Source organism: Hyperolius riggenbachi, chromosome 10, assembly GCF_040937935.1.
Source record: "Hyperolius riggenbachi isolate aHypRig1 chromosome 10, aHypRig1.pri, whole genome shotgun sequence".
In the NCBI taxonomy this organism is placed as follows: Eukaryota; Metazoa; Chordata; class Amphibia; order Anura; family Hyperoliidae; genus Hyperolius; species Hyperolius riggenbachi.
Window position 1 is genome coordinate 21,905,242 of NC_090655.1, and position 26,088 is coordinate 21,931,329.

The following is a 26,088-nucleotide window of genomic DNA, read 5'->3' on the forward strand; positions in this document are numbered from 1 at the left end:
TTCCAGCCACAATAGCATCCTGCGCCAATAGCGCAGGACGCTGGTGCGGGCTGACAGCGCAGGACGCTGCTGCGGGCTGGAACGTGGAAAAAGATGCGCAGTTGCCGTTGCCTTACAAGTCGACTGTAATGAAAGTAACTGACGGCGGGAGAGGACCGGCGTGGGACAGGAAGGCTGCAAGGGATTGGCAGAAGGCCCAGATAAGTGAATCACTTTGTTTTAGCACAATCTTCAGTTCCACTTTAACTTTCACCAAATGAAGTCTTCCTGTGGGGCACATTTAACATCTTTCAAACAGAATAATAAGTGCTAAGTTCAGTATAAATAGATAGATAGATATTTTGTTTTCTGTCCTTCCTCTCTAAATTCAACCTATCTTCCCACTTATACATCTGTAAAAAAAATATTTCCAGGTAGCAATTGATTTATTTTAAATAAAGTTTTGCTATTATTTTACTGTGTTATCAGTAAACTATGAAACTACATTTCCCTACATTCCCTTCTCCAGCTGACCTGTCAGGTACCCGTCATCATCACCAAATTTACATATATCAACTTTGGGCGGGAAAGCTGCATTTTTTTTTTTCTTACACTAGAATCCATTTATAGAAAACTACAAGGGACCAGGAAAAGTAGTTTACTATATAAGAAGTCTTACTTTATCCATTTGCTGAAACATTAATATATTAGATCGGTGTTACACAAGCCATTTCCTTAGATAAATATTATTTTAAAAAATGCCCTTACCTTTTAATCTGCTATGGGCTGTGCTCAATCTGGACATGACAAATTATTAAGGACGATGTACACTGCACAAATCGTGCAATTCATCTGCAGCCCCACCCAGTTTCCACCATAAAGTTCAGCTCCTCAGTCACCTCACGTGCTGCTTCTACTCAGGACTGAACGCTTCCAAATGCAGCTCTCTCCTTTTCCATGCATGTCAAATATCCCTTCCCCCCACACCAGTTTGCAGCCTTCCTATTCCAATGGCTTCCTCCTCTTTCCCATGTGCAGCTCGGCTGGTTGGTCAAAACCAGCCTTATCAGCCTGCCGATAGACTGTACACACGGAGAAACTGTCGGCAGAACGGCCGCCCTGCGCGCGGGTCTGACGACCAGTCATTTGAACAAATCAGCCATGTGTCCATAGCTTATTGCGGTCTAACACCCAGCATTTCAACTTTGCTTCAAAAGATTGCTTACAGCTTAGAAACTATTATGCCAGATTTTTTTTTAAGCAGAAATTCACTGAATGGGTTAAGCATGACATTTTAGTGTTGCATTTAGCTCAAATCTGCTTCCCTGCTGAGGTTTAGATACAAATGTATCTATTTACAATGTAAATAAACAAACACCTCTCTGAGAGAGCACAGAGGGCTTCCCAGACGGGCTTTTCAGAGGTCTATTTGCATTCCAAACAAAGATACACTTGTATCTAAAGCTCAGCAGGGATGCGGATTTCTAGATAAATGCAAAACTAAAATGTCATGTTTAACCCATTCAGTGAATTTCTGCTTAAACAAAAATCTGGCATAATAGTTTCTAAGGTGTAAGCAATCTTTTGAAGCACAGTTGAAATGCTGGGTGTTAGACCGCTTTAACCCTCAGCTGATTATGGGACTATTCCTAAGAGCTAGATCAGTTGGCACGGTTTCCTACAGCTGGGTCTACTGTCAGGTTTGCGCACAACCCACTGATCCCAGATGCAAAGTTCCAAAATTTCATGGCAGTTAAAGAACGGTCACGTTTGTTGCTTTTATAGCTCAGGAAATGGTGGATAAGTCACGCGTATAACTGTTTCAAAAAGCGGCCACATACAATGCCTTTTGCATAAAAGGAAGGAGAATCTCGCTCACTTCCTGTTTCAGAGACTATCAAGGTTTAGATAAAAGTCATGGGGGTCGCAGAGGAGGGACGTGCAGAAAATGAGGACACAGACAGCAGTTAAAGTTCATAACTAAAATATTTTTTTTCTCCTGGGAGTTTTAACACGTAGGATCATGTTTAAGGACCATTATAATGCCATTTTGATATTCTGTGAGTCATTCCTATAATAGCAGCTGAATAAAATCCCAAACAAACGTTGTGTCAGAAAATGTCCAGAAAGGCCGTTTTCATTATCGGCAAGCTTGTTTACCCTCCTTACCTGGTCTCTTCCACCAGCCAAGACTTCTAACAGTCACTTCATAATAAATCTGCACTTCATAAATCTGTAGTCTACCTACTTCCTGCTTCCTGCTTTCATGAAAGCAGACATAGGGTTAACAACCTTTGTTTACAAAGTAGCTGCTCTGCCGAGGCAGTTAGATGACACAGCTGAGAGATCAAATTACAGTGGTGATTAGTCACAGATGAGGGGATATTAGACAGGCTAAACTCTCTAAATACATACAGGGTGCATTTCTCTACGTTTTCCTTCTGTCCTGTGCAAGAGTTCAGGTTAAACTTTAAGCATTTTCTAACACAAAGCATAACGCAATCGTTATTCTGCTGCTATTAGATGAAGGACTACAGAGATTTCAGAATGTCAAATTATTTTACTGTAGCGTTCCTTAAACTACAATTTTTTTTCTTTAAGAACAAAGAAGTACCACAAATAACATCTACCCAAAAATCGGCTGAATCACAACAAAACACAATTTCATCTTGGCAAAAGATACAATGCATAGTATGGAGGCAATCCGATTATTCGCTACCATTGGCAGTAGATTGGGTGCTGATATCAGTCAGCTACTGTCAGTCCAGCACAACAGGCACGGACTACTGTCAGCCCAGCACAACAGGCACGGACTACTGTCAGTCCAGCACAACAGGCACGCACTACTAACAGGCACGCACTACTGTCAGTCCAGCACAACAGGCACGCACTACTGTCAGTCCAGCACAACAGGCACGCACTACTGTCAGTCCAGCACAACAGGCACAGACTACTGTCAGTCCAGCACAACAGGCACGGACTACTGTCAGTCCAGCACAACAGGCACGCACTACTGTCAGTCCAGCACAACAGGCACGCACTACTGTCAGTCCAGCACAACAGGCACGCACTACTGTCAGTCCAGCACAACAGGCACGCACTACTGTCAGTCCAGCACAACAGGCACGCACTACTGTCAGTCCAGCACAACAGGCACGCACTACTGTCAGTCCAGCACAACAGGCACGCACTACTGTCAGTCCAGCACAACAGGCACGCACTACTGTCAGTCCAGCACAACAGGCACGCACTACTGTCAGTCCAGCACAACAGGCACGCACAATTCTCAACCCAGCACAGCAGGCACGTGCTACTGCCAGCCCAGCACAACAGGCACGCACAACAGTCAGTCCAGCACAACAGGCACACACTACGGTCAGCCCAGCACAACAGGCACGCACTACTGTCAGCCCAGCACAACAGGCACGCACTACTGTCAGCTCAGCACAACAGGCACGCACTACTGTCAGCCCAGCACAACAGGCACGCACTACTGTCAGCTCAGCACAACAGGCACGCACTACTGTCAGCCCAGCACAACAGGCACACACTACTCTCAGCCCAGCGCAACAGGCACTCACTATGGTCAGCCCAGTGCAACAGGCACTCACTACGGTCAGCCCAGCACAACAGGCACACACATTTTTCTGTTGTACAAAACAAAAGACCTGATGATGATTGGAACAGCTACAGTTCACAGAGACGGAAAGCCTAGGTCATGGTGATGGAGCTACAGAGAATGCCATTCCCCCCTCACTAACAATAGAAATATCACTCATATACAGAGGACTGGGGACCGGAGCTCCAGGCTGCTCTCCCGCTTCAACGCAGAGGCGCCACTCCGCAGTTCTAGAAAGTACCTGTAGAGGTTGTCAGGCGCCTGCCAATATAAACCCTGCAAGAGAAGAGGGGAGAGGTCACAATATGGCAGCCGACATGCATGTTTCGCATACGTTTCATATAATAAACCAGAAACAGAATACACTTATTTATTTATTTTTTTATACTTTTACAAATAAAAGTTTTCAATGTTTCCTCTTTTAAAGGACAACTGAAGTGAGAGCGATATGGGGGCTGCCATGTTTATTTCCTTTTAAAGCGGACCTGAACTCAGAACGTCCTCTCTGCTCTAAAAGATATGCAACAGCATAATAACCTCTAAAGGAAAACAATTCTTGGTTGCAACTGGTAAAAATCCTGCAATAAATCTGCAGTGTGTCTACTTCCTGATTTCATGGAAACAAGACATATTGTTAATGTCCTGCGATTTCAAATGAGCTTATTTGCCGAAGCAGCCAGCTGACACAGTTGAGAGATCAAATTACAGTGGTGATTAGTCACAGATAGGGGGGAATTAGACAGGCTAAACTCTCTAAATACATACAGGGTGCATTTCTCTACACTTTCCTTTTGTCCTCTGCAAGAGGTCAGGTCCACACTTTAAACTATGCACATTGCCTGGCTGGCCTGCTGATCCTCTGGCTCTAATACTTTTAGCCATAGACCCTGAACAAGCATGCAGCATATCAGATGTTTCTGATATTTTTGTCAGATCTGAGAAGATTTGCTGCATGCTTGTTTCTGGACACTGCTGCAGATCATTAAAGGACACCCGAAGTGACATGTGACATGCTGAGATAGACATGTGTATGTACAGTGCCGAGCACACAAATAACTAGGCTGTGTTCCTTTTTTCTTTCTCTGCCTGAAAGAGTTAAATATCAGGTATGTAAGTGGCTGACTCAGTCCTGACTCAGACAGGAAGTGACTACAGTGTGACCCTCACTGATAAGAAATTCCCCTTTTTACCTCTTGCTTGTTCTCGGAAGCCATTTTCTGCTAGGAAAGTGTTTTATAGTTGGAATTTCTTATCAGTGATAGTCACACTGTAGTCACTTCCTGTCTGAGTCAGGACTGAGTCAGCCACTTACATACCTGATATTTAACTCTTTCAGGCAGAGAAAGAAAAAAAGGAACACAGCATAGTTATTTGTGTGCTAGGCACTGTACATACACATGTCTATCTCATCATGTCACATGTCACTTCGGGTATCCTTTAAACCATAAACTGCCACCAAATTTCAATGAGACGAACAGCTCTAATACCCAACAAATTCCTGCAAAACAAAAGTTATGCCAAACAAATTAGTTTCCATGCAACAATATAATCTCTATATAGTAACCATTCTTTAGAAGCAAGGTTCTGTGTATACTTAAGGAACAGGTAGAATAGCCCTAAGGGCTCGTTTCCACTAGGGCACTGAACAGGTGGGCGGGATCGCAGGCGAATCCCATGAGCCGTGCCATGCCCGACTATGGGATTCGCAGCCTCCGCCGCGAATTCTGCAGGGGGTTCCGGCCGAATCGCTCCCGCAAGCGATTCGTCCGCGGCGCCGTTATCCCCTATGGCAGAGTTTCCCCGTGCGATTCATGTGCGGGGAAACTCTGCGGAATCGCGGCGGAAACCGTGATAGTGGAAACGGGCCCTAAAAGAAAGACATTAATGAGAGGGATATGGAGGCTGCCATATTTATTTCCTTTTAAACAATACCAGTTGCCTGGCTATCCTGCTGATCCTCTGCCTCTAATACTTTGAGCCATAGCCCCTGAACAAGCAAGCAGCAGATCAGGTGTTTCTGGCATTATTGTCAGATCTGACAAGATTAGCTGCATGCTTGTTTCTGTGTGATTCAGACACAACTGCAGCCAAATAGATCAGCAGAATGCCATGCAACTGGTATTGCTTAACAGGAAATAAATATGGCAGGTTCCATATCCCTCTTGTTACAGTTGAAAGGTTGATGATGTGCATTTATGTAGAGCTCATGATATCAGCACTACATAAATGCACAACAGTGTTCTCTCCAGGCTCTTTTAGCTGGGTGCTCCACCCGGCTAGTTTTGGTGAGCACCCGGCTGTCATCGGCTCACCTCCTCTTATGCTGTAAGGAGAGTTGTGCCAGCCCTGCATTCTCATCTCGTCCCACCCGGCTACTTTTTCGTGCCACTTAGCTGGAAAAAAATTCTGGGGAGAACACTGCCTAATAATAGTAATAACTGACTCTGGAGGGCCACAGGCACTTTAGAGTAACAACTCTTACAATGGAATATAAACCAGAGTAGGCTATGAGTGGGCAAGGGGGACACGTCCCCGGGCGGAGCAATGTAAGGGGGCTCAGCACAGCCGCTGCACCCCAACATGCATGAGAGGCGGCTCGCTGCCTGCCTGAAGTGCCCCTGCTTCTCTCCCTTCCTCTACAGAAGCGTCAACAGCAGCAGAATAAGGCTATCTAAAGGGGGCACATATGGCTAGCTAAAGGGGCACATATTTGGCTATTTAAAGGGGGCACATCAGGCTATCTGAATGGGGTGAGGGGGCACATATAGCTATCTAAATAACTTTTGACTCCACCCATGACCATGACCTAATTCTGATGTGTGGCCATGCACATTTTGTCCCCGGTAGCTGAAAACCCCTAACTACGCCTCTGATAGAAACTTCCCAGCAGGTGGTGTAATTCATATATGGCTGTAGTGACCAAACACTGCACTGTCGTTTTAAAGAGAACCTGAGCAGTAAAAATAAATGAAATCGGTACTTGCCTGGGGCTTCCTCCAGCCCACTATAGGCCGCAAAGGTCCCCCGTGTCCTCCTGGCTCCTCCCCCGGTCTTGCTGCAGACTTCACTACTGGCGACACCCGGGCCGAGTATCGGCCCAACACTTCCTTAATCGGTGACGGCGTGACAGTGCTGCGCATGCGCGGTTCAGTGTTAGAAAACCGCGCATGTGCAGTACTGTTACGCCGGCCGGCGTGAAGAAATGTTGGGCCAACACTCGGCCCGGGTGTCGCCGGTAGTGAAGTCTGCAGTGTGACCGGGAGAGCAGCCAGGAGGACGCCGGGGACCTTGCGGCCTATAGTGGGCTGGAGGAAGCCCCAGGTAAGTACCAATTTCATTTATTTTTACTGCTCAGGGTCTCTAACTCCAGCCCTAGAAGTAACAGGAGATTCTTCTTCCTCTCCGATAGATCAGCTTTAACAGTTGAAATCTGCCAGCCTCAGTTAGGAGATAACAGGGAAGTATTGTCCATTATCCATGCCTAAGAGGTCCAGGCCAGGCTTAATTATACCTACAGGCAGATGTGATAGATGTATGACCCATCAATTATTTACCGAGCAGACTCAGCAGAAGCTATTACAATAAACTGTGTCTTTCCTGCAGGAATTGGGGCTATTTACTAACACATCTGGTTACACTAACATGCTTACACAGCACTGATTTACTGGAGTTCATCTCGGAAATCAAACAATTCTCCATTAGAGCAGTCAAAAAAGACCAAAAAAATACAATAAGCAACTTAAAGGACAACTATCAAAGTTAATAAAAATTCTAAATGCTGCATATATTTCCAGTAATTAGCTGCAAATAGCAATACAATGGCATTTTCTCATCTTTTCATATTTTATGTAAAGAAAATAACATTTACAAAGAACAGTTTTCATTATTGAGGACTGTGCCCAGCACATGCAGCATACAGAAACAGTCCTCACTGGGAGTAAAATGTGTTCAGAATGATAGAAAGCAGAAATAAAGCTTCAAATAAGTGTGTAAATAACTCATCAGCTGCAGCAATGTGTGCCTGATCCTGTGCGTCTCTCTCTCTCTCTCTCTGCCTCTCAGTGTAAACAGTTTACAGCCATATAGATCTCATTTTGAAAGGGGGAGGGGGGGGGGAGCATCCAAGTAAGGAAAAAGTACAGGTCCTTCTGTTCAGATCCTTCTCTGTATCTAAAAATCCCTCAGCTGTTCTCATATGATTTGCGAGAAAGCAGGGAGGGCAGAAACAAACAGTAGGGGCCCATTTCCACTATTGCGAATTTGCATGCATTTTTTGCATGCAAATTTGCATAGCAACACAAGTGAATGGGACTGTTTCCACTTGTCAGGATTCCTTTGCGTTTTTTTGTGCAGAAAAAATAAGTTCGCATGGCAGAGCCATCAGAATTCGCATACCGCATAGCAGCACGGTGGCGTAGTGGTTAGCTCTCTCGCCTTGCAGCGCTGGGTCCCTGGTTCGAATCCCAGCCAGGGCACTATCTGCAAAGAGTTTGTATGTTCTCTCCGTGTCTGCGTGGGTTTCCTCCGGGCACTCCGGTTTCCTCCCACATTCCAAAAAAACATATGGATAAGTTAATTGGCTCCCCCCAAAAAATTGGCCCTAGACTACAATACTTACACTACATAATATAGACACATGGCAATGGTAGGGATTAGAGTGTGAGCTCCTTTGAGGGACAGTTAGTGACAAGATATATATATATATACACTTGTACAGCGCTGCGTAATATGTCAGCGCTATATAAATACTAAATAATAATAATAATAATACAATGTATTTAATAGGAAATTCGCATGCGGTTTGGGTATGTGAATTTTCATGCGGATTTGCATAGAAACAATGGAAAACCACACCAGCACTGCCATGGTTAAATTCGCACACATCGTCATCCATGCGAATTTGCATGAAAATTCGCATAGGCCCGCATGCGAAATTCGCATACGCATGCAAATTTTTCCCGCAACGATTACCACCGTACAAATGGAAATGCAGCCTTAATCATTCCTCTGTGAATAGTGACAGAGAAGTGAAACCTAGCTCTATGGTATGGCTCTAGCCTCTAGCCCGATGCCGACACAAACTGTGACAAACAGCTGGTAAACGAGGCATTTTTTTTTCACACAGGCTATGATAAAAGACCTCTGAAGAGCTTTCTAGTGTTGCTGGCTAAAAGCTCTATAGGTATGTGGGGTTTACAGAAGAACAGTTTCTTTGATAGTTGTTCTTTAAAGAGGACCTGAACTCAGAACTTCCTCTCTGCACTAAAAGATACGCAACAGCATTTGACTTTAGGTGGCCCTACAACTGTCGATCTGCCACTAGATCCAACCATCAGAAAGATCTATTGCCTGCCCGCAGATAGATTTCAGCATGAAAACTATTGGAAATCGTCTTGGCGTCACCACTTGGGGAGCTGCCATCTTGCTCATGATGTCATCACTATGAGCAGAACTAAGAACTGACAGCGGTTTGTAAATCTCTATGCCTTGCCTAATCTCAGCCTGTCAGAGTTGAAGGGAACCTAAAAGTGAGAAGAATACAGAGGCTATTACAACAGGGTGGCGCACATAAGACCGGTTAGGCTGCCGGTCACAGGAGTGAGTTTACAGGCAGTGGCTTGCCGGTCTCCAAGAGCTGTCTTTGCTGTCTGTGTGTGTGGTCTCCCTCTTAAAGGAGGACCTGTCGGGAAAATCTTAAAATTTAAAAAACACATACAAATAAGAAGTATGTTTCTTCCTGAGTAAAATGAGCCATAAATTACTTCTCTCCTATGTTGCTGTCACGTACAGTAAGTAGTAGAAATCTGACATTTTGGACTAGTCCATCTCTCCATAGGGGATTCTCAGTATGGCCTTTATTCTTTATAAAGACATTCCCTGAAAAAGATTTATACAAAGATGCTGGCCAGCCTCCCTGCTCACCGTACGCTTTTTTGGCAGTTGGATGGAGCAACTGCCATTCACTAAGTGCTTTTAAAAATAAAGGAAACAGTCCTGCTGTTTGATTTGGCTGCAGTAGTGTCTGAATAACACTAGAAACAAGTATGGGGCCAATCTTGTCAGATCTGACCATGAGTTCAGAAACAACTGATCTACTGCATGCTTGTTCAGGGTCTATGGCTAAAAGTACTAGAGCGCAGAGGATCAGCAGCATAGCCAGGCAACTGGTATTGCTTAAAAGGAAATAAATATGGCAGCCTCCATATCCCTCTTGCTACAGTTGGCCTTTAACGCTTTTAGGCAGGGACAGAAGAAAAGAAGCACAACATAGGTATCTGTATGCTTGCCACTTTACATACACATGTCTAACTCATCATGTCATGTTTCACTTTATGTTCCCCTTCACCACTTTATCCACCACTACAGTATATCTACGTCCTCTGTGACTTCATCTAAGCCACTAGTCAGTAGATTTACGTCTTGTAGCAGAAGCACAGCTGTGCTGGATTGGGCTTGCTCCTGTGCACACCTCTGGCACTATCTGATGCAGCACTAATTGGTGAATGGGAATATATGTTTCCTGAGCTAATGAGATAGATTTTTACCATTAAAAAATTTATTTTCTCAGTTCATAGTGAAAAATGCACTCTGTAGCATTATGTCAGAATCAAATACAGTGGGTTGCAAAAGTATTCGGCCCCCTTGAAGTTTTCCACATTTTGTCATATTACTGCCACAAACATGCATCAATTTTATTGGAATTCCACGTGAAAGACCAATACAAAGTGGTGTACATGTGAGAAGTGGAACGAAAATCATACATTATTCCAAACATTTTTTACAAATAAATAACTGCAAAGTGGTGTGTGCATAATTGCATAATCTTGAAAAAAAAACCTATAATATATATATAGATAGATAGATAGATAGATAGATAGATAGATAGATAGATAGATAGATAGATAGATATTTCATTTCTGTGTCCTATGTAGGGATAAAGTTATTGCTGATTACATAAGGACATACCGGTAGCTAAACTGTCAAAAGTGCTCTGGTCCATAATTGGGAAACAAGGTCTGGATGCAAAGTGGTTAAGGCAGGCAGCTCCCAGACCGGAAGAGCATTGGGATCTGCTTTTCAGTAAAGTGTAACTGTCGGGCATAAAATAAAAAATCAATTCTTTATTTTTATCTGATAAACAAGTAATAAGGATGCTAACCAGGCAATCCAAAAGTTAAAATCTCTATTACTTTTCTTGTTTATAAATGATCATTCCCCAGTTTACCTGACTCTTATTTGGTACGTTGCCGCACAAAGGAAGTTGCAGGGCATGCTGGGTTGTATTTTTTTGCTTCTTTATTTCCCCTCAGACTTAACTAATGTACAGAAGCAATAAAGGACAACCCAGCATGCCCTGCAACTTCCTTTGTGCGGCAACGTACCGAATAAGAGTCAGGTAAACTGGGGAATGATCATTTATAAACAAGAAAAGTAATGGTGATTTTAACTTTTGGATTGCCTGATTAGCATCCTTATTACTTGTTTACCAGATAAAAATAAAGAATTGATTTTTGATTTTATGCCCGACAGTTACTCTTAAGGGGGGGAAGGCTGGTATGGGGCTTAACAGTAGCATTTTTGCAGGAGGACATCAGGAATAGCAGCTTCCACATTCCTCTGACTACAGTCCCTTCAGCAGCTAGGCCCGGATGACTCCATTAGCCATAAAAATGGGATAAGCTAAAACAAAACAAAAAACTGTTACGTAGGGACAAGGTGAAAATGAACTCTGAAAACCACCAATCATTAACCAGAAGATGAGTTTAGCGTCCAGGTGTACCGGGTCACCATGCCACACGTTCCACGTGTCATAAACCTGATTGCTACGTGTAATATTTACATCATATACTGCAGCTTACTGCATATAGGTGACGTCACAACACACAAAAGTTGATTGGAAAATACAGTTTATTGCTGGTGGGAGTTTGTTGGAAGTAAATGTATAAAATAAAAACGTGTGTGTACAAAATAAAACATCATTGCCCCATTTCATTTGCTTGTGAGTTTCAAATATTGACTCATCAGCTGTGACTGAAGCATCCACAGGCAGAGAAGATCCTGCTCTATTCTATTTCATAGTTACAGATTGCCCAGCAGGGGCGTAACTAGACATCACTGGGCCCCCTGCGAAACTTTGGATGCCCATTTAATAGTTAATATTTAATAGTAAAAATCAATCTCATTAGCTCAGGAAACATATATTCCCATTCACCAATTAGCGCTGCATCAGATAGTGTCAGAAATGTGCACAGGAGCAAGCCCAATCCTGCACAGCACTGCTTCTGCTACAAGACGTATATCTACTGACTCGTGGCTTAGATGAAGTCACAGAGGACGTATATCTACTGACTTGTGGCTTAGATGGAGTCACAGAGGACGTATATCTACTGACTCGTGGCTTAGATGAAGTCACAGAGGAGGTATATCTACTGACTTGTGGCTTAGATGAAGTCACAGAGGATGTATATCTACTGACTTGTGGCTTAGATGAAGTCACAGAGGATGTATATCTACTGACTTGTGGCTTAGATGAAGTCACAGAGGACGTATATCTACTGACTTGTGGCTTAGATGAAGTCACAGAGGACGTAGATATACTAACTCGTGGCTTAGATGAAGTCACAGAGGACGTATATCTACTGACTCGTGGCTTAGATGAAGTCACAGAGGACGTATATCTACTGACTCGTGGCTTAGATGAAGTCACAGAGGACGTATATCTACTGACTTGTGGCTTAGATGAAGTCACAGAGGACGTAGATATACTGAGTCGTGGCTTAGATGAAGTCACAGAGGACGTATATCTACTGACTTGTGGCTTAGATGAAGTCACAGAGGACGTATATCTACTGACTTGTGGCTTAGATGAAGTCACAGAGGACGTATATCTACTGACTTGTGGCTTAGATGAAGTCACAGAGGACGTATATCTACTGACTTGTGGCTTAGATGGAGTCACAGAGGACGTATATCTACTGACTTGTGGCTTAGATGAAGTCACAGAGGACGTATATCTACTGACTTGTGGCTTAGATGAAGTCACAGAGGACGTAGATATACTGAGTCGTGGCTTAGATGAAGTCACAGAGGACGTATATCTACTGACTTGTGGCTTAGATGAAGTCACAGAGGACGTATATCTACTGACTTGTGGCTTAGATGAAGTCACAGAGGACGTATATCTACTGACTTGTGGCTTAGATGAAGTCACAGAGGACGTATATCTACTGACTTGTGGCTTAGATGGAGTCACAGAGGACGTATATCTACTGACTTGTGGCTTAGATGAAGTCACAGAGGACGTATATCTACTGACTTGTGGCTTAGATGAAGTCACAGAGGACGTATATCTACTGACTTGTGGCTTAGATGAAGTCACAGAGGACGTATATCTACTGACTTGTGGCTTAGATGGAGTCACAGAGGACGTATATCTACTGACTTGTGGCTTAGATGGAGTCACAGAGGACGTATATCTACTGACTTGTGGCTTAGATGAAGTCACAGAGGACGTATATCTACTGACTTGTGGCTTAGATGAAGTCACAGAGGACGTATATCTACTGACTTGTGGCTTAGATGGAGTCACAGAGGACGTATATCTACTGACTTGTGGATTAAAGGATGGAAATTGCCAGGAACAGAATTCTCTTTATTTACTATATAAAATTCACTGAAATCAAAATGTGGGCAGTACAATACATACGTTATATAAGTAGAACAAGTAGTTATCTACTTATACATATATGCGTTTTTTTTCATGGCATAGTATGGCTGACCCTGATCCAGCAGTGTAAAGGCCTGAGCACACTCGCAACATTGGATAGGAAAGGACTGGACTTATGAAGAACTATTTAATGTGGAAAGTTTGTTTCCACTTTAGAACCAAAAGATGTCTTTCCGACGTTTACCATCATGTTGCCATTACATCTCTACGCGGTATGGAAGCGAATATGACACAAAGCACGTTTGCAGAGTAAGGTCACGGCTGGCATTCCTGTATGCAGTCGATGTTTGGGACTTCTTTTTCCTGGTTTGAAGTTTGCTCTGAGCAGGCCTTCATAATCCGAGCATTTCTCAGGATAAAAAAAAGAACAGCGTGCGCAGAACTTTAATCCTGCCGCTGCAAATCTACAAACAATAGCATGAAAAGTTCTGCAATAAATCCGCCTACCTCTGCACTCTCTGATCTGGTAAATAAAATACATCTCCAAGGCAATAAATACTTAAAACTCTGCCGTCATCAAAAAAATAATTATGTAAGACAAATAATTGCATAACAAGCCATTTTGTAACTTACCGTAACACCTTTCTAATGGGTGCCCTGTAAATTGTATATTACCTGAGGAAATTTAATTGGGGGGGGGGGGGGGGAAGAAAAAGTTTGCCTGTGCAGGGATTGTCAGGGTCACATGATTGGAGATCATACCGATTGGTCTCTTGTAGTATAGCCGATTCAAAACACCTGAATACTCCCGACTGCCGCTATTATGCACTGAATGAGTGGACGGGGTCAGGAGGAGTTCACAGGCTTGCGAGTTGCATTGTATTCCATGTGACTCTGATGTTTCCTCCTTTCAAGCTGGAAGGAGAAAGTATCGGAATCACTTGAAACACAATGCTACTAGCAAAACAGTGAGTTTCTCCTGACCGGGTCCGCTTGTTCTGTGCTGAACAGCGGCAGGCGGGAGTATTCAGGTGTTGTGACTTGTCCCTTTTGGTTAGCCAATGGTGAGAGCTGCAGCAAAGTCCCAAAGAAAGCGTGGAGGAAGCATTAATATCATTAATACTACTCTTCATTGCAATCTCCACTCAGTTAGTTATTCTCAAAAAATGCACACAATCAAAATTCCTCTGGCAGCTGTAAATAAACAAATTCTCTTAACTGTGTCTCTGGTTTCCCCAGAAATCAGTAAAATTTTAGCAATCCCAGACACCATTCCAGGACCCCTTATACAAACATAAGAGATAGCTGACTGACCCTCACCTTACCTTTGTACGTTTTTTTTTTTGCAAATCAAGTTCCTTTCAGCAAATTTTCATTTAATATTCATGTTCATGTATCTGAGGGAGTGTCTGTAAAATGGTCTACAGTGCTGTCTGACTCCTTGACCTTGTTCTGATTCTCTGGTACAAACAAACTCCCATCAGGGAAGCACAGAGGCAGAGGTAACACCTAAGTATCTGAAGTTGCAGCTAGACATCATTTGGGAACTGCGGCTCTGCAGATTATTTAGATGCCACTGTGCACCGGTAAAACAATATAATTTAGATAAAGCAGAGAGGAGCTCAAGTGGGAGAAAATTTATTTTTATATTTTCTACATTAAACTTGTCAAGTGAATTCTCCCTGCCTGTGTGCATAGTGCTGACATTCCCAGCAAGATGGCTGCTAACATGCAGACAAAAAAAAAAAAAACTAAATTAGCAGCAGAAATCAGATATGGGAAAGAAAGAGCAAAGGAAAAAGCACACTGTGGTGAGTCTGTTACTTGAAGTTGTGAAGAATTTTCAATAAAAGTTTGCTTTAACCATTTCATGCAAAATGGACGTTTAATAAAACGTACATTCTGCAGCCAATTTTAGCCCCTCAATAGATGGGTGTTAAAGTGTAACTGTCAGGCATAAAATCAAAAATCAATTCTTTATTTTTATCTGATAAACAAGTAATAAGAATGCTAACCAGGCAATCCAAAAGTTAAAATCACTCTTACTTTTCTTGTTGATAAATGATCATTCCCCAGTTTACCTGACTTATTTGGTACACACAAAATTCGGTACACATAAAGGAAGTTGCAGGGCATGCTGGGTTGTCCTTTTTTGCTTCTCTACTTCCCCTCAGACTTAACTAATGCAGCCTGATTGGCTGAAGCCTCTTTCCCTCCTGTTTTCCCCTCCCACATCTCTGTTCCTCTCTGATTGGCCAGTATTTCTCATGCTGAGACAATGCACTTTCTATAGTGAAGGGCGGGTAAATCAGGCAGAGGAGAGTAAGGGAGGAAATGACTTCAGGATTGGCTTCAAAATAGCCACACTTAAAATGGGAAATGCTAGGAAGGATTTTCTCTTTTTGTACTGTAGAAAAATTACTAAAATCAAAACATGAACAGTGCAATACATAGGTTATGTAAGTAGAGCAAGTATTTATCTATTTATATATGTGGGTTTTTTTCTGAGATAGTATGGATGACAGCTCCTCTTCTGATTGGTTGGGTTACATTCTCCCCCCAATGGCTGTGCAGTTTGTAGTATACTCACCCCAGCCCGATGGCCAGCAGGTGGGATAATAGTAAGGAGGGGAGAAACACTTTTAAAAATTCTGCGGAGAAAATGCCACCCTTCTTCATCACGCTGGTGTTCCTCATGCTCAGGGCGGCGCTGCGCTTTGGATGTTTGAAGGCGAACTCCCTGGATTAAAGAAAATAACGAAGAACAAAAGGATCACATTAAAAATAGGGAGCGACAGAATAACGAGTCATGCAATCCGAAAAGGACAGCATATATAGCTATTTATTATGAAATGATATTCTGTTATACATGCTGAGCCGCCGCCAACCGCATATGCTTGTTCCAGGGCCTATGGCTACGAGTATTAGAGGCAGAGGATCAGCAGGGCAGCCAGGCAACTGGTATTGCTTAAAAGGAAATAAATAGGGCAGTCTCCATTTCCCTCTCACTTCATGCTGCAATCTATTGAAAATCGATGTGCTGTGTGTGATAGGAATTGATCCCTCTCTGATTGGATTCAGATCAGACAGGGAACGATTGTTTTGTCACAGTGGGTGGCAATCTGTGTGTGTATGGCCACTAGAATGGTGCCCATATTGTGGTACAATAAAAATGTTCGATTTTTCCTTTTCTTCAACCAAAATGATTGAATCGAAAATAATATTTTTTTTTTCCATCAAGAAAAACTAACAATTATCCAGTTTTTGGAATAAAAATCCGATCGGAAATGTTGGAAAATATTTATATTCAATCTAACAAAATAATCAAACTAAATTATCCAATAAAAAAAAAAAAATCAAAAATTGGACCGTGTATGGGCACCATAAGTAATGTTACCCGATTCTTGTCTCCGAGTAATCTGAGGAATGTACAGTTCAATCCAATATGTAGATTTAAAGGTGAGAGGTATATGGAGGCTGCCATATTTATTTCCTTTTAAGCAATACCAGTTGCCTGGCAGTCCTGCTGATCTCTTTGGCTGCAGTAATGTCTGAATAACACACCTGAAACAAGCATGCAGCTAATCCAGTCAGAAACATCTCATCTGCATGCTTGTTCAGGGGCTATGGCTGAAAGTATTATAGGCAGAGGATCAGCAGGACAGTCCGGCAATCAGCATTAAAAGGAAATAAATAGGTCAGCCTCTGTATCCCTCTCAGTTCGCATAAGCTTTAAATGACAAATGAAGTGAGAAGAGTATGGAGGCTACTATATTTATTTCCTTTTAATCCATACCAGTTGCCTGCCAGTCCTGCTGATTTGGCTGCAGTAGTGTCTGAATAACACCAGAAACAAGCATGCAGCTAATGTTGTCAGATCTGACAATAATGTCAGTAACACCTGATCTGCTGCATGCTTGTTCAGCGTCTGTGGCATTAGAGGCAGAGGATCAGCAGGACTGCCAGGCACCTGGTATTTTTTAAAAGGAAATAAATATGGCAGCCTTCAGATACCTCTCGCTACAGTTGTCCTTTAAGAGGAGAGAAGTCCTGCACACACTGGAGACCATGGGGACGATGCATGACTTTGCAGTAATACTGCTATGCAAAGACACCGCACGGCAATATGCCATTAGCACTACCCAGGGTACCCTTAGCTAGACAAAGTACCCTGGGTTACGCTAATAGAGCAACTCGCGGTAGTGCTGGCGGAAGTAAGGGTAATTATCGCAATAGATGGTTCTAGGCCAAAGCGGCTGGTCAGGTCCTCCTATTATACATGTGTCAATCATCGATGCATCAGCAAGAGATACGAACTGCCAGATTAGTCTTGGCCAAGTGCAGGCTGACTGTCATTCTCCTACTCACCCCGCCCACTCTGTGAGCCATCCCACCCTCTCCATAGCAACAGAGTGCATGGCTAGCCTGTAGGCTACTGACGTGTTTTGTACAAAACTCCACCCCTAACTGTCACCCAAGGGGTCAAGTCCCAATTCCTGGGCGACAGTAATTGTGTGTGTGTGTGTAACTTGGCTTTTTTCATACAAACAGCAGCCAATGGCAAGACTCTTACTTGGGCGGGATGTTCTCAGGCCTGCTAGACCAATCCCAAATCCAGTCGGAGTTCTTCTTCAGTATGTTTTCCAGCTCTCTCCGCCGCTCAATGTAATCTTCCTCGGACTGTCGGAGGAAGACATAATCAGAGTTCACTTATAGTGAGATATCATCCAGCAATGTTTTGCAGTTGCATACAGGAAGCTCATACATAAACTTAAAGAGAAACTCCGACCAAGAATTGAACTTCATCCCAATCAGTAGCTGATACCCCCTTTTACATGAGAAATCTTTACCTTTTCTCAAACGGATCATCAGGGGGCTCGGTATGGCTGATATTGTGGTGAAACCCCTCCCACTGATTATGTCAGCACCTCACAACTCTGAGGTACTGACATCACGCTGTGGGAGCCTTGTTGCATTGTGGGAAGTAACTGCTGTTTACAACTGCCAAAAAAGCAAGCAGCATCTCCTTCCACTGACATCACCTGCCAGCAGTAAAAAATGTCACCATGTGATGTTAGAATTTAAATCAATGAGAGGAAAGATTTCACAACGAGCAAACACTGACTAAATCATTTATACGCAATTATTGTAAAATTAAGCACTTTTTTATTACATTATTTTCACTGGAGTTCCTCTTTAAAGTCCTGCCTTCCCACCCTACACATTCATACATGTGGAGGCAGAGCCTGCAAGGAAGCTGTGAGGGAGCATCTGCTAAAATGCCAGCAGCTTTCCCATAGGGTCCTGCCAGCGGTGATGTCATATTGTTAAAGGGAGGAGCTCAACACTAATCAACTGAAGCACTTCGGGGGCAGTGCAGCAATGCTCAGCACAGCTTCCCGGCCAGGCTCTGCCTCTGGGCGTGTCCATTCCTCTATCCAAGCATCAGACATCACTAATTAGAGATGGAGAAGGAGAAGAATATAATATCTTGCATACAAATGTGATGCAATCTGTACACAGCTTGACACTGGATCAATGAAATGCAGATTTTGATTGGCCAGTTTCAGGCTGCATACAGTTTGCATTACACATACAGATAAGGTAATTGGCTTCCCCACGAATTGGCCCTAGACTACGATACATACACTACACAATACATACATAGACATATGACTATGGTAAGGATTAGATTGTGAGCCGCTCTGAGGGGCAGTTAGTGACAAGACAATATATTTACTCTGTACAACGCTGCGGAATAGGTCGTCGCTGTATAAATACTAAATAATAATAGCAATTTGGGGCACTAGTCTACTTTAGGGGACCCAGTAGGCAGGGCTGTGGAGTGACAGTCGGTACAAAAATCTTCCGACTCCAACTCCTCAGTTTATGAAACCACGACTCCGACTCCAACTCTGACTCCAGGTGCCCCAAATTGCTCCGACTCCTCGACTCCGACTCCTTAGTCTATTACTTAACAGGGCTGTGGATTTTGTACAAAAATCATCCGACTACAACTCTGACTCCTCAGTTTATGAAACCACGACGCCGACTCCAACTCCGGGTGCACAAAATTGCCCGACTCCGACTCCACAGCCCCGCCAGCAGGTAACCTCATACTGAAATTCCTCTAACAGGTTTCAGATAGGTTGTAGTAAACTATGCCCACAATATTCAACCAATATGAAACCTGGAAGAAGAAAAGAAAATAGCATTTATTAGCAAAGTGTTCCTTTTACTGTTCTGGGATAAGTCCCTAATAAATGCTACGTGACATTGAAGCGGACCCTCTTTTCTGCTTCCATTGTCTTACAGGGTGGTTACCCAGGTCCAGCTCTGTCCTGCAGCAAGTGCAGTGGTATACCTGCCTTTTCTGAACAATATGAAACCTGTTAGCAGAATCTCCCTGAGGTTTCCTGCTGGGTCCCCTAAAGTAGACTAGCGTCACACATTCTACTACTTGTCATTACGGTTCCCCATTAAAAGAGGGATTGTTAGCCGCAAAATCTAATTCCATTTCCCCGCTGGTCTGTGTCTATTATGCAGCCCGCAGCCTGACCCTGCATTGCAAGCATTCCAATCTATTCAGAAATGTTTCTGCTGTAATAAATCTTATCTCACTAAGCCTGGCTCTATTTTTTGCTATTGCCAACAAGAGGGAAGCTTGTCCTCACCCCTCCCACATTCCTGCTCATCACTGATTGGCTGAGGGCAGTTCAGGGCTGAGGGATTGGCAGGAAAAAAAAAGGTAAGGGAGGAAATTACATCAGGATTGGCTTCAGTCAGAAAGAATCAAGATGGCAAATGGCAGGAACAGAATTTTCTTTACTTACTATATAAAATCCACTGAAAACAAAACGTGGGCAGTACAATACATATGTTATGTAAGTAGATGAAGTATTTATCTACTTATATAGGTGTTTGTTTTTTTTCCTGGGATAGAATGGCTGTCCCTGCGGCTTTAAAGAGAACCAGAGATGAAGCACCCTCATGTATTTTACCATATATATCAGTGGGAACATGACAGTAAACACCTACTCTGCTCTTTGTTTCATTCTTCACTGCTCAGTCTGCCTGTTTCATTCTTCACTGGTCAGTCTGCCTGTTATCAGCTCTGATAAAATCTCCGACTGAGCATTCAGTCTAGCTTTGCCCCTGAATGATTATAGCGGAGTCAGTCTTCTGTGATATCGTGTCAAGCCCAAGTCTGCCCCCTTGTGGCTCTGCTTTCCTGCTATGTATTCTCTTAGCAGGAAAGCAGAATCAGGAGGGGGCGGGCTTGGGCTTGAAAAGACATCACAGAAGACTGACTCCGCTATAATGATTCCGGGGCAAAGCTAGACTGAATGCTCAGTCGGAGATTTTATGAGAGCAGAACAGGCAGACTGAGCAGAGGAGAATGAAACAAAGAGTAGGGTACGTGTTTACTGTCATGTTCCCATGGATATATATGGTAAAATACATGAGGGTGCTTCGTTTCTGGTTCTCTTTAAAGAGAACCCGAGGTGGGTTTGAAGAATATTATCTGCATACAGAGGCTGGATCTGCCTATACAGCCCAGCCTCTGTTGCTATCCCAAACCCCCCTAAGGTCCCCCTGCACTCTGCAATCCCTCATAAATCACAGACATGCTGCTGACAAACAGCTTGTCAGAGCTGGCTGTGTTTATCTCTATAGTGTCAGTCTGCTGCTCTCCCCGCCTCCTGCAGAACTCCAGTCCCCGCCTGCATCCCTTCCCTCCCTGCTGATTGGAGGGAAGGGACGGGGGCAGGGACCGGAGCTATGCAGGAGGCGGGGGAGCAGCTGAGACTGACACTACAGATGTAAACACAGCCTCACAGCACGGCTGTGATTTATGAGGGATTGCAGAGTGCAGGGGGACCTTAGGGGGGTTTGGGATAGCAACAGAGGCTGGGCTGTATAGGCAGATCCAGCCTCTGTATGCAGATAACATTCTTTAAACACACCTCAGGTTCTCTTTAAGCACTTCCTGGGAAGCGGAGTGAACTCCTGCTAGAGGAAATGATTTCCTGTATGTGTTTTATATACTCAGGTTGAAGTTACAGGACTCTGAGCGGGCGTTTTCTCATCTCACCTGACAGCCCCAGTGTGGAGAGGGGATATTCTCCCTGCATATGTTCCATTCCATAAAGCTCTCACTAATGCCACTTCCAGCTTTCCCCTAATGTGCTGGGATATCTGATTTCCTGCACAGCACATTACATTAGCATGCCCTGCTTAAATGGCTTTCCGTTTACCTACTTAAGATATTTATTTTTAGGTACTTAACTGTAAAGGGCTGTAGCAACACCGCATGGATGGCAGTCATTGCATTAGGCAAATTAAAGATAAGGGTATATATAGATGTATAGCCTGGGGCTGATAGGGGCTGAGATCAGTCAGATGTCAGTGAGGTGCGCTGCAGAACGACTCACGCCAGATGCTTGGCACATCTGTTTATCTATAACTCGATTTACACAACCACCAAGATTCAAAAAGGGACCTGAACAGAGCAAGATGACATGAGCAAGAACACATGATGTACCTGCAAATGAAGATTACATACTTACCTCGCCGTCAGTTCCTCTCAGAAGCTAACCGTTTTCTTCTAACAACGATTCCTTCTGTTCTGACAAGATTTTGTCAGAACTGAAATAATTCAGTAGCTGTCAGTTATGTATCAGTTGCTGTCATTTAAAACTCAAAGGACAACTGATGAGCAAGGTAATGTCCATGTTCCATGCAAATAACAGGGGCTTCCCATTTAAGATAAGATAAGGACACTGTGGCCAGAAGGTAATGGACTCCTCCCTCCCAGTAAGCAGTATAGGATACATACGCAGCAGGGATAGAGTAAGAAGGGCGAGTGATCCGGCGTCTGCCTGTATACTGGAGCTCGGGACAAGCAGCCGGGTATCACCCTGTCTAATGAATATACTGCACAACATCCACTTTATACTTCTAGTATATGAGGCGATTACCTGAGAGCTGCTCTTCTCTTTGCTGCTCTGCGTCTCGCTGTCACTCAGCCTTTGGATGCTGGGGGTCTGAGATCGCGGGGGGCTGCATAAGACAAGAAAACAAAGATATAAAAATCGGCCATATTGAACTGTAATCACGGCTAGAATTTCATTCAGGCTTGCCATGACCCGGGCTGCATAAACCCCCGACCTAAATACCTTCATTTGTGTTACCTCTGGCCTCTATATTGAGGGCACAGACTTCATTATATATCAATACAGGGAATACTTAAAAGGAGCACTCCACTGAAAAAAATAAGCAGTTAAAATCTGGCAGAACCAACAGTTTTTGGACTAGTCCATCTCCTCATGGGGGATTGTCACGGTTTTCTTTGTTTTCAAAAGCATTTCCTGTTGTTAAGTCTAACTGACAAAAAAGTGTACAAGTGAGTAGGGAGGCTGGCTGGTATCTTACTATTTCGGCAGTTGAACTGCTGTTCACAAAATGCTTTTGAAAAAAAAAAAAAAAACTGAGAATCCCCCCATGAGGAGATGGACTAGTCAAAAATCTGTCAGTTCTGTCAGATTTTAATTGCTTATTTTTTACTCTAGAGTCGTCCTTTAAAGGATACATGAGGCAAATCAATGAAAATCAGGATTTAGTTATGTGGAGCTTCCTCCCTTGGGTGGGATCCTGGACTCCAGGACATTGGCTGGGAGAGGCGCTGCAGCGAGGGACACATAGGCTTCTAGGGGCTGGAGAAGGCCCCAGGTAAGTAAATCAGATGTTCTTCGATTTGCCTCTATAATATAAATCCCTGCGTCCTCTCCAGTCCCTGCGTCCTCTCCTGTCTGTCTCCTCCCCTGTCCCTGCATCCTCTCCTGTCCCTGAGTCCTCTCCTGTCCCTGCGTCCTCTCCTGTCCCCGCGTCCTCTCCAGTCCCCGCGTCCTCTCCAGTCCCCGCGTCCTCTCCAGTCCCCGCGTCCTCTCCAGTCCCCGCGTCCTCTCCAGTCCCTGCGTCCGTGCGTTTGCGCTCCTGCGCATGTGTGGCACGGGGGCGGACACAGGAGGACGGGTGCAGGGGGAGCGCAGCCATGAGCGTGCGTGACGGGGAGTGCAGCCGTGAGCTTGCGGCATGGGAAAGGTGGTGGTGAGGGGGGTGCAGCTGAGACCTAGCGCCCGTTTTAAACAGGCGAGCTTATGCCTAGTGTACTTCTACATCTCATAGATCAATTACAAGCACACAGCATATAAGGCATGTCCTCACTGCCAACAAGAACCATCAGGTGAGGTTTTAGAATTCCCCCGTGTTTGAAGCACACCAGAAGGGAATACGGAGGCTGCCATATTTATTTACTATTAAACAATGAACATTGCCTGGCTGTTTCGCTGATCCTCCGCTTCTAAAGGTGGCCATACACTGCTCGATTTGCCATCAGATCGACCAACAGATAGATCCCTCTCTGATCGAATCTGATCAGAGAGGGATCATATGGCTGCCTTTCAGGCTGAAATCGATTCACAATCTGTTTGCAGTAAACTGATCACAATCTGTGGCACTCTACTGTTTAAACTTCCTGCCGGGACAGGAAGTAGCCAGCCGGAGCCCAGCGGAGAAGAGGACAGCGGAGAGAGCAGGGACTCGCCCCGGCCGGAGCAGGTAATGTATTGCCGCTGTATTGCGTCGGTCGTCGGGCATTCGAACGCTGCTATCGACGCACTCCTGACCCGCTGGCGTTCGAGGGAAATCTTCCGCACAGACAGAACGAAAGGAATCGTCGGGAACAATCGATTTCGGATGGAAATCGATTGTCCTGTCAGCGTTTGCACGATAATTTCACAGCCTCACTATAAGGCCTATCTCACATTGAAAATCACCAGCGCAATCGCAATCATCGTGCGCTTTTTACTGCGATTTTTGAGCGATTAGCGTTTTTGTAAGCGCTTTTGTTTGGGGATTAGCGCCTGTTTTTTTTTAAACACAACCAGGAAATCAACTTTTTGACCTGGAACTGAATCACTTTAATGTACTTTGTGGATAAAAGCCAGTGGCGTAGAAATAGGGGTTGCAGAGGTGGCAACCACATCGGGGCCCTTGGGCTAGAGGGGCCCACCCCTCAAACACAGTATTAGCTCTTTATTGGTCCTGTGCTGATAACACTCACTTCTATAGATGATTTGAATAGCAGTGATCATTAACCACCTTAGCGGTATGGACGAGCTCAGCTCGTCCATTACCGCCAGAGGGTGCCGCTCAGGCCCTGCTGGGCCGATTTTGATCAAATAAAGAGCAGCACATGCAGCCGGCACTTTGCCAGCCGCGTGTGCTGCCCGATCGCCGCCGCTCTGCGGCGATCCGCCGCGAGCAGCGGCGAAAGAGGGTCCCCCCAGCCGCCTGAGCCCTGCGCAGCCGGAACAAATAGTTCCGGCCAGCGCTAAGGGCTGGATCGGAGGCGGCAGACGTCAGGACGTCGGCTGACGTCCATGACGTCACTCCGCTCGTCGCCATGGCGACAGGAGAAGCCAAACACGGAAGGCTGCTCATTGCGGCCTTCCGTGTTACTTCTGGCCGCCGGAGGCGATTGGAAGAACGCCTCCGGAGCGCCATCTAGTGGGCTTTCATGCAGCCAACTTTCAGTTGGCTGCATGAAATAGTTTTTTTTTTATTTAAAAAAAACCCTCATGCAGCCGCCCTGGCGATCTTAATAGAACGCCAGGGTGGTCAAGCTGATCCCCATCCCCTTCTTGCACCTCTGACACTGTAGTTGTGTTTGATTGGTTTTGGTGTGTTGTATCAATTGTTACCTATAGCATGCTTGGGGGGCACCAATGCTAAACTTGCACTGAGGCCCACAGCTTCTTAGCTACGCCAATGGGAAAAGCGGTCACAAAGCCAAGCGCTTTTTCAAGAGTTTTACGCTTTTCCTATACCTTGCATTGAAGTTCAGACGCTCAGAAAATGGTGCAGGACGCGTGTTTGCGATAGGAAAGAAAGCTCATCGCTCATGCGAGAATACTCACATAGAAAATCATTGCACAAGCGCTTTTAAAGCGATTTTAAAAAATTGCCAGCGCTTAAAAAAAAAAACATGAAAACGCTCATAGTGCGAACAAGCCCTTATAGACTGCTTTATAATCTTATTCTCAGTTCTCTGCTCTGTCAGGAGAGGGTATATTCTTTCTAGTAATACTCACCTGTCACAGTTTGAACTCTCCCTCGAGCTGCTTCTGCCAGACTCATGCTGGGCATCCAGGAGGATTTTCTCCATGTCGCCATTGTGAAATGAGATTGAGGCTGGTGGGGTCACTTGCCCGGCTAGCGGTGCCAAGCCACTGTTACCGTTATTGCTGAAATGTAGTTCTACCCAGGAACCTGCAGGGGCAAAAAAAGAAAACAACATTGAAGACATCAGACAGAATACCCAATAAAAACTTCAGTTCTTATTTAAAGCAGATCCAAGATGGAAAACTAACTAGAACAAGTAACTTGTCTATATATCTTATCTAAAGTTTAGATAGTTTACACAGAAAATCTAGCTGCAAACCGCTTCAACAGAATATTATTTTTTCCTGTGATACAATGAGAGCAGCCATATTCTGCTTGTCATCATACAGGCAAGCTGCTGTGCATCTCCACCCCTCAGTCTTTGAAAACTCCACTCCTCCCCTCTCCGCCCCCTTGCCTCTGAAGCCTCTGACTGGTAACACCTCTTCCTCCTCCTCCCCAGACTGAGCTCACATGAGCACTTGCTACATGGGACTCGGAATGCCTAGGTGCAGGAGGAGCTGTGGGCAACGCTTGTTTAGTTTATAGGGAATTAGGGTATTTAAAAAATAAACGTATTTGGCTTGAGGAATGCCCT

The 26,088-nt window shown here is 44.4% G+C and overlaps 1 protein-coding gene across 1 annotated transcript in view; it reads right to left on the reverse strand.

Moving 5' to 3' along the window:
- Positions 1 to 1,946: 1,946 nt before the first annotated feature.
- Positions 1,947 to 26,088, reverse strand: part of BNIP3 (BCL2 interacting protein 3) — a 79,447-nt gene continuing 55,305 nt past the window's right edge. The window contains exons 2-6 of the mRNA XM_068255255.1: positions 25,421 to 25,598; positions 22,247 to 22,328; positions 17,839 to 17,945; positions 15,856 to 16,005; positions 1,947 to 3,874 (exon numbers count right to left, since the gene is read on the reverse strand). Coding sequence (XP_068111356.1) covers positions 3,829 to 3,874; positions 15,856 to 16,005; positions 17,839 to 17,945; positions 22,247 to 22,328; positions 25,421 to 25,598 — 563 coding nt within the window. The 3' untranslated portion in view covers positions 1,947 to 3,828. The remainder of the gene's footprint in view (positions 3,875 to 15,855; positions 16,006 to 17,838; positions 17,946 to 22,246; positions 22,329 to 25,420; positions 25,599 to 26,088) is intronic.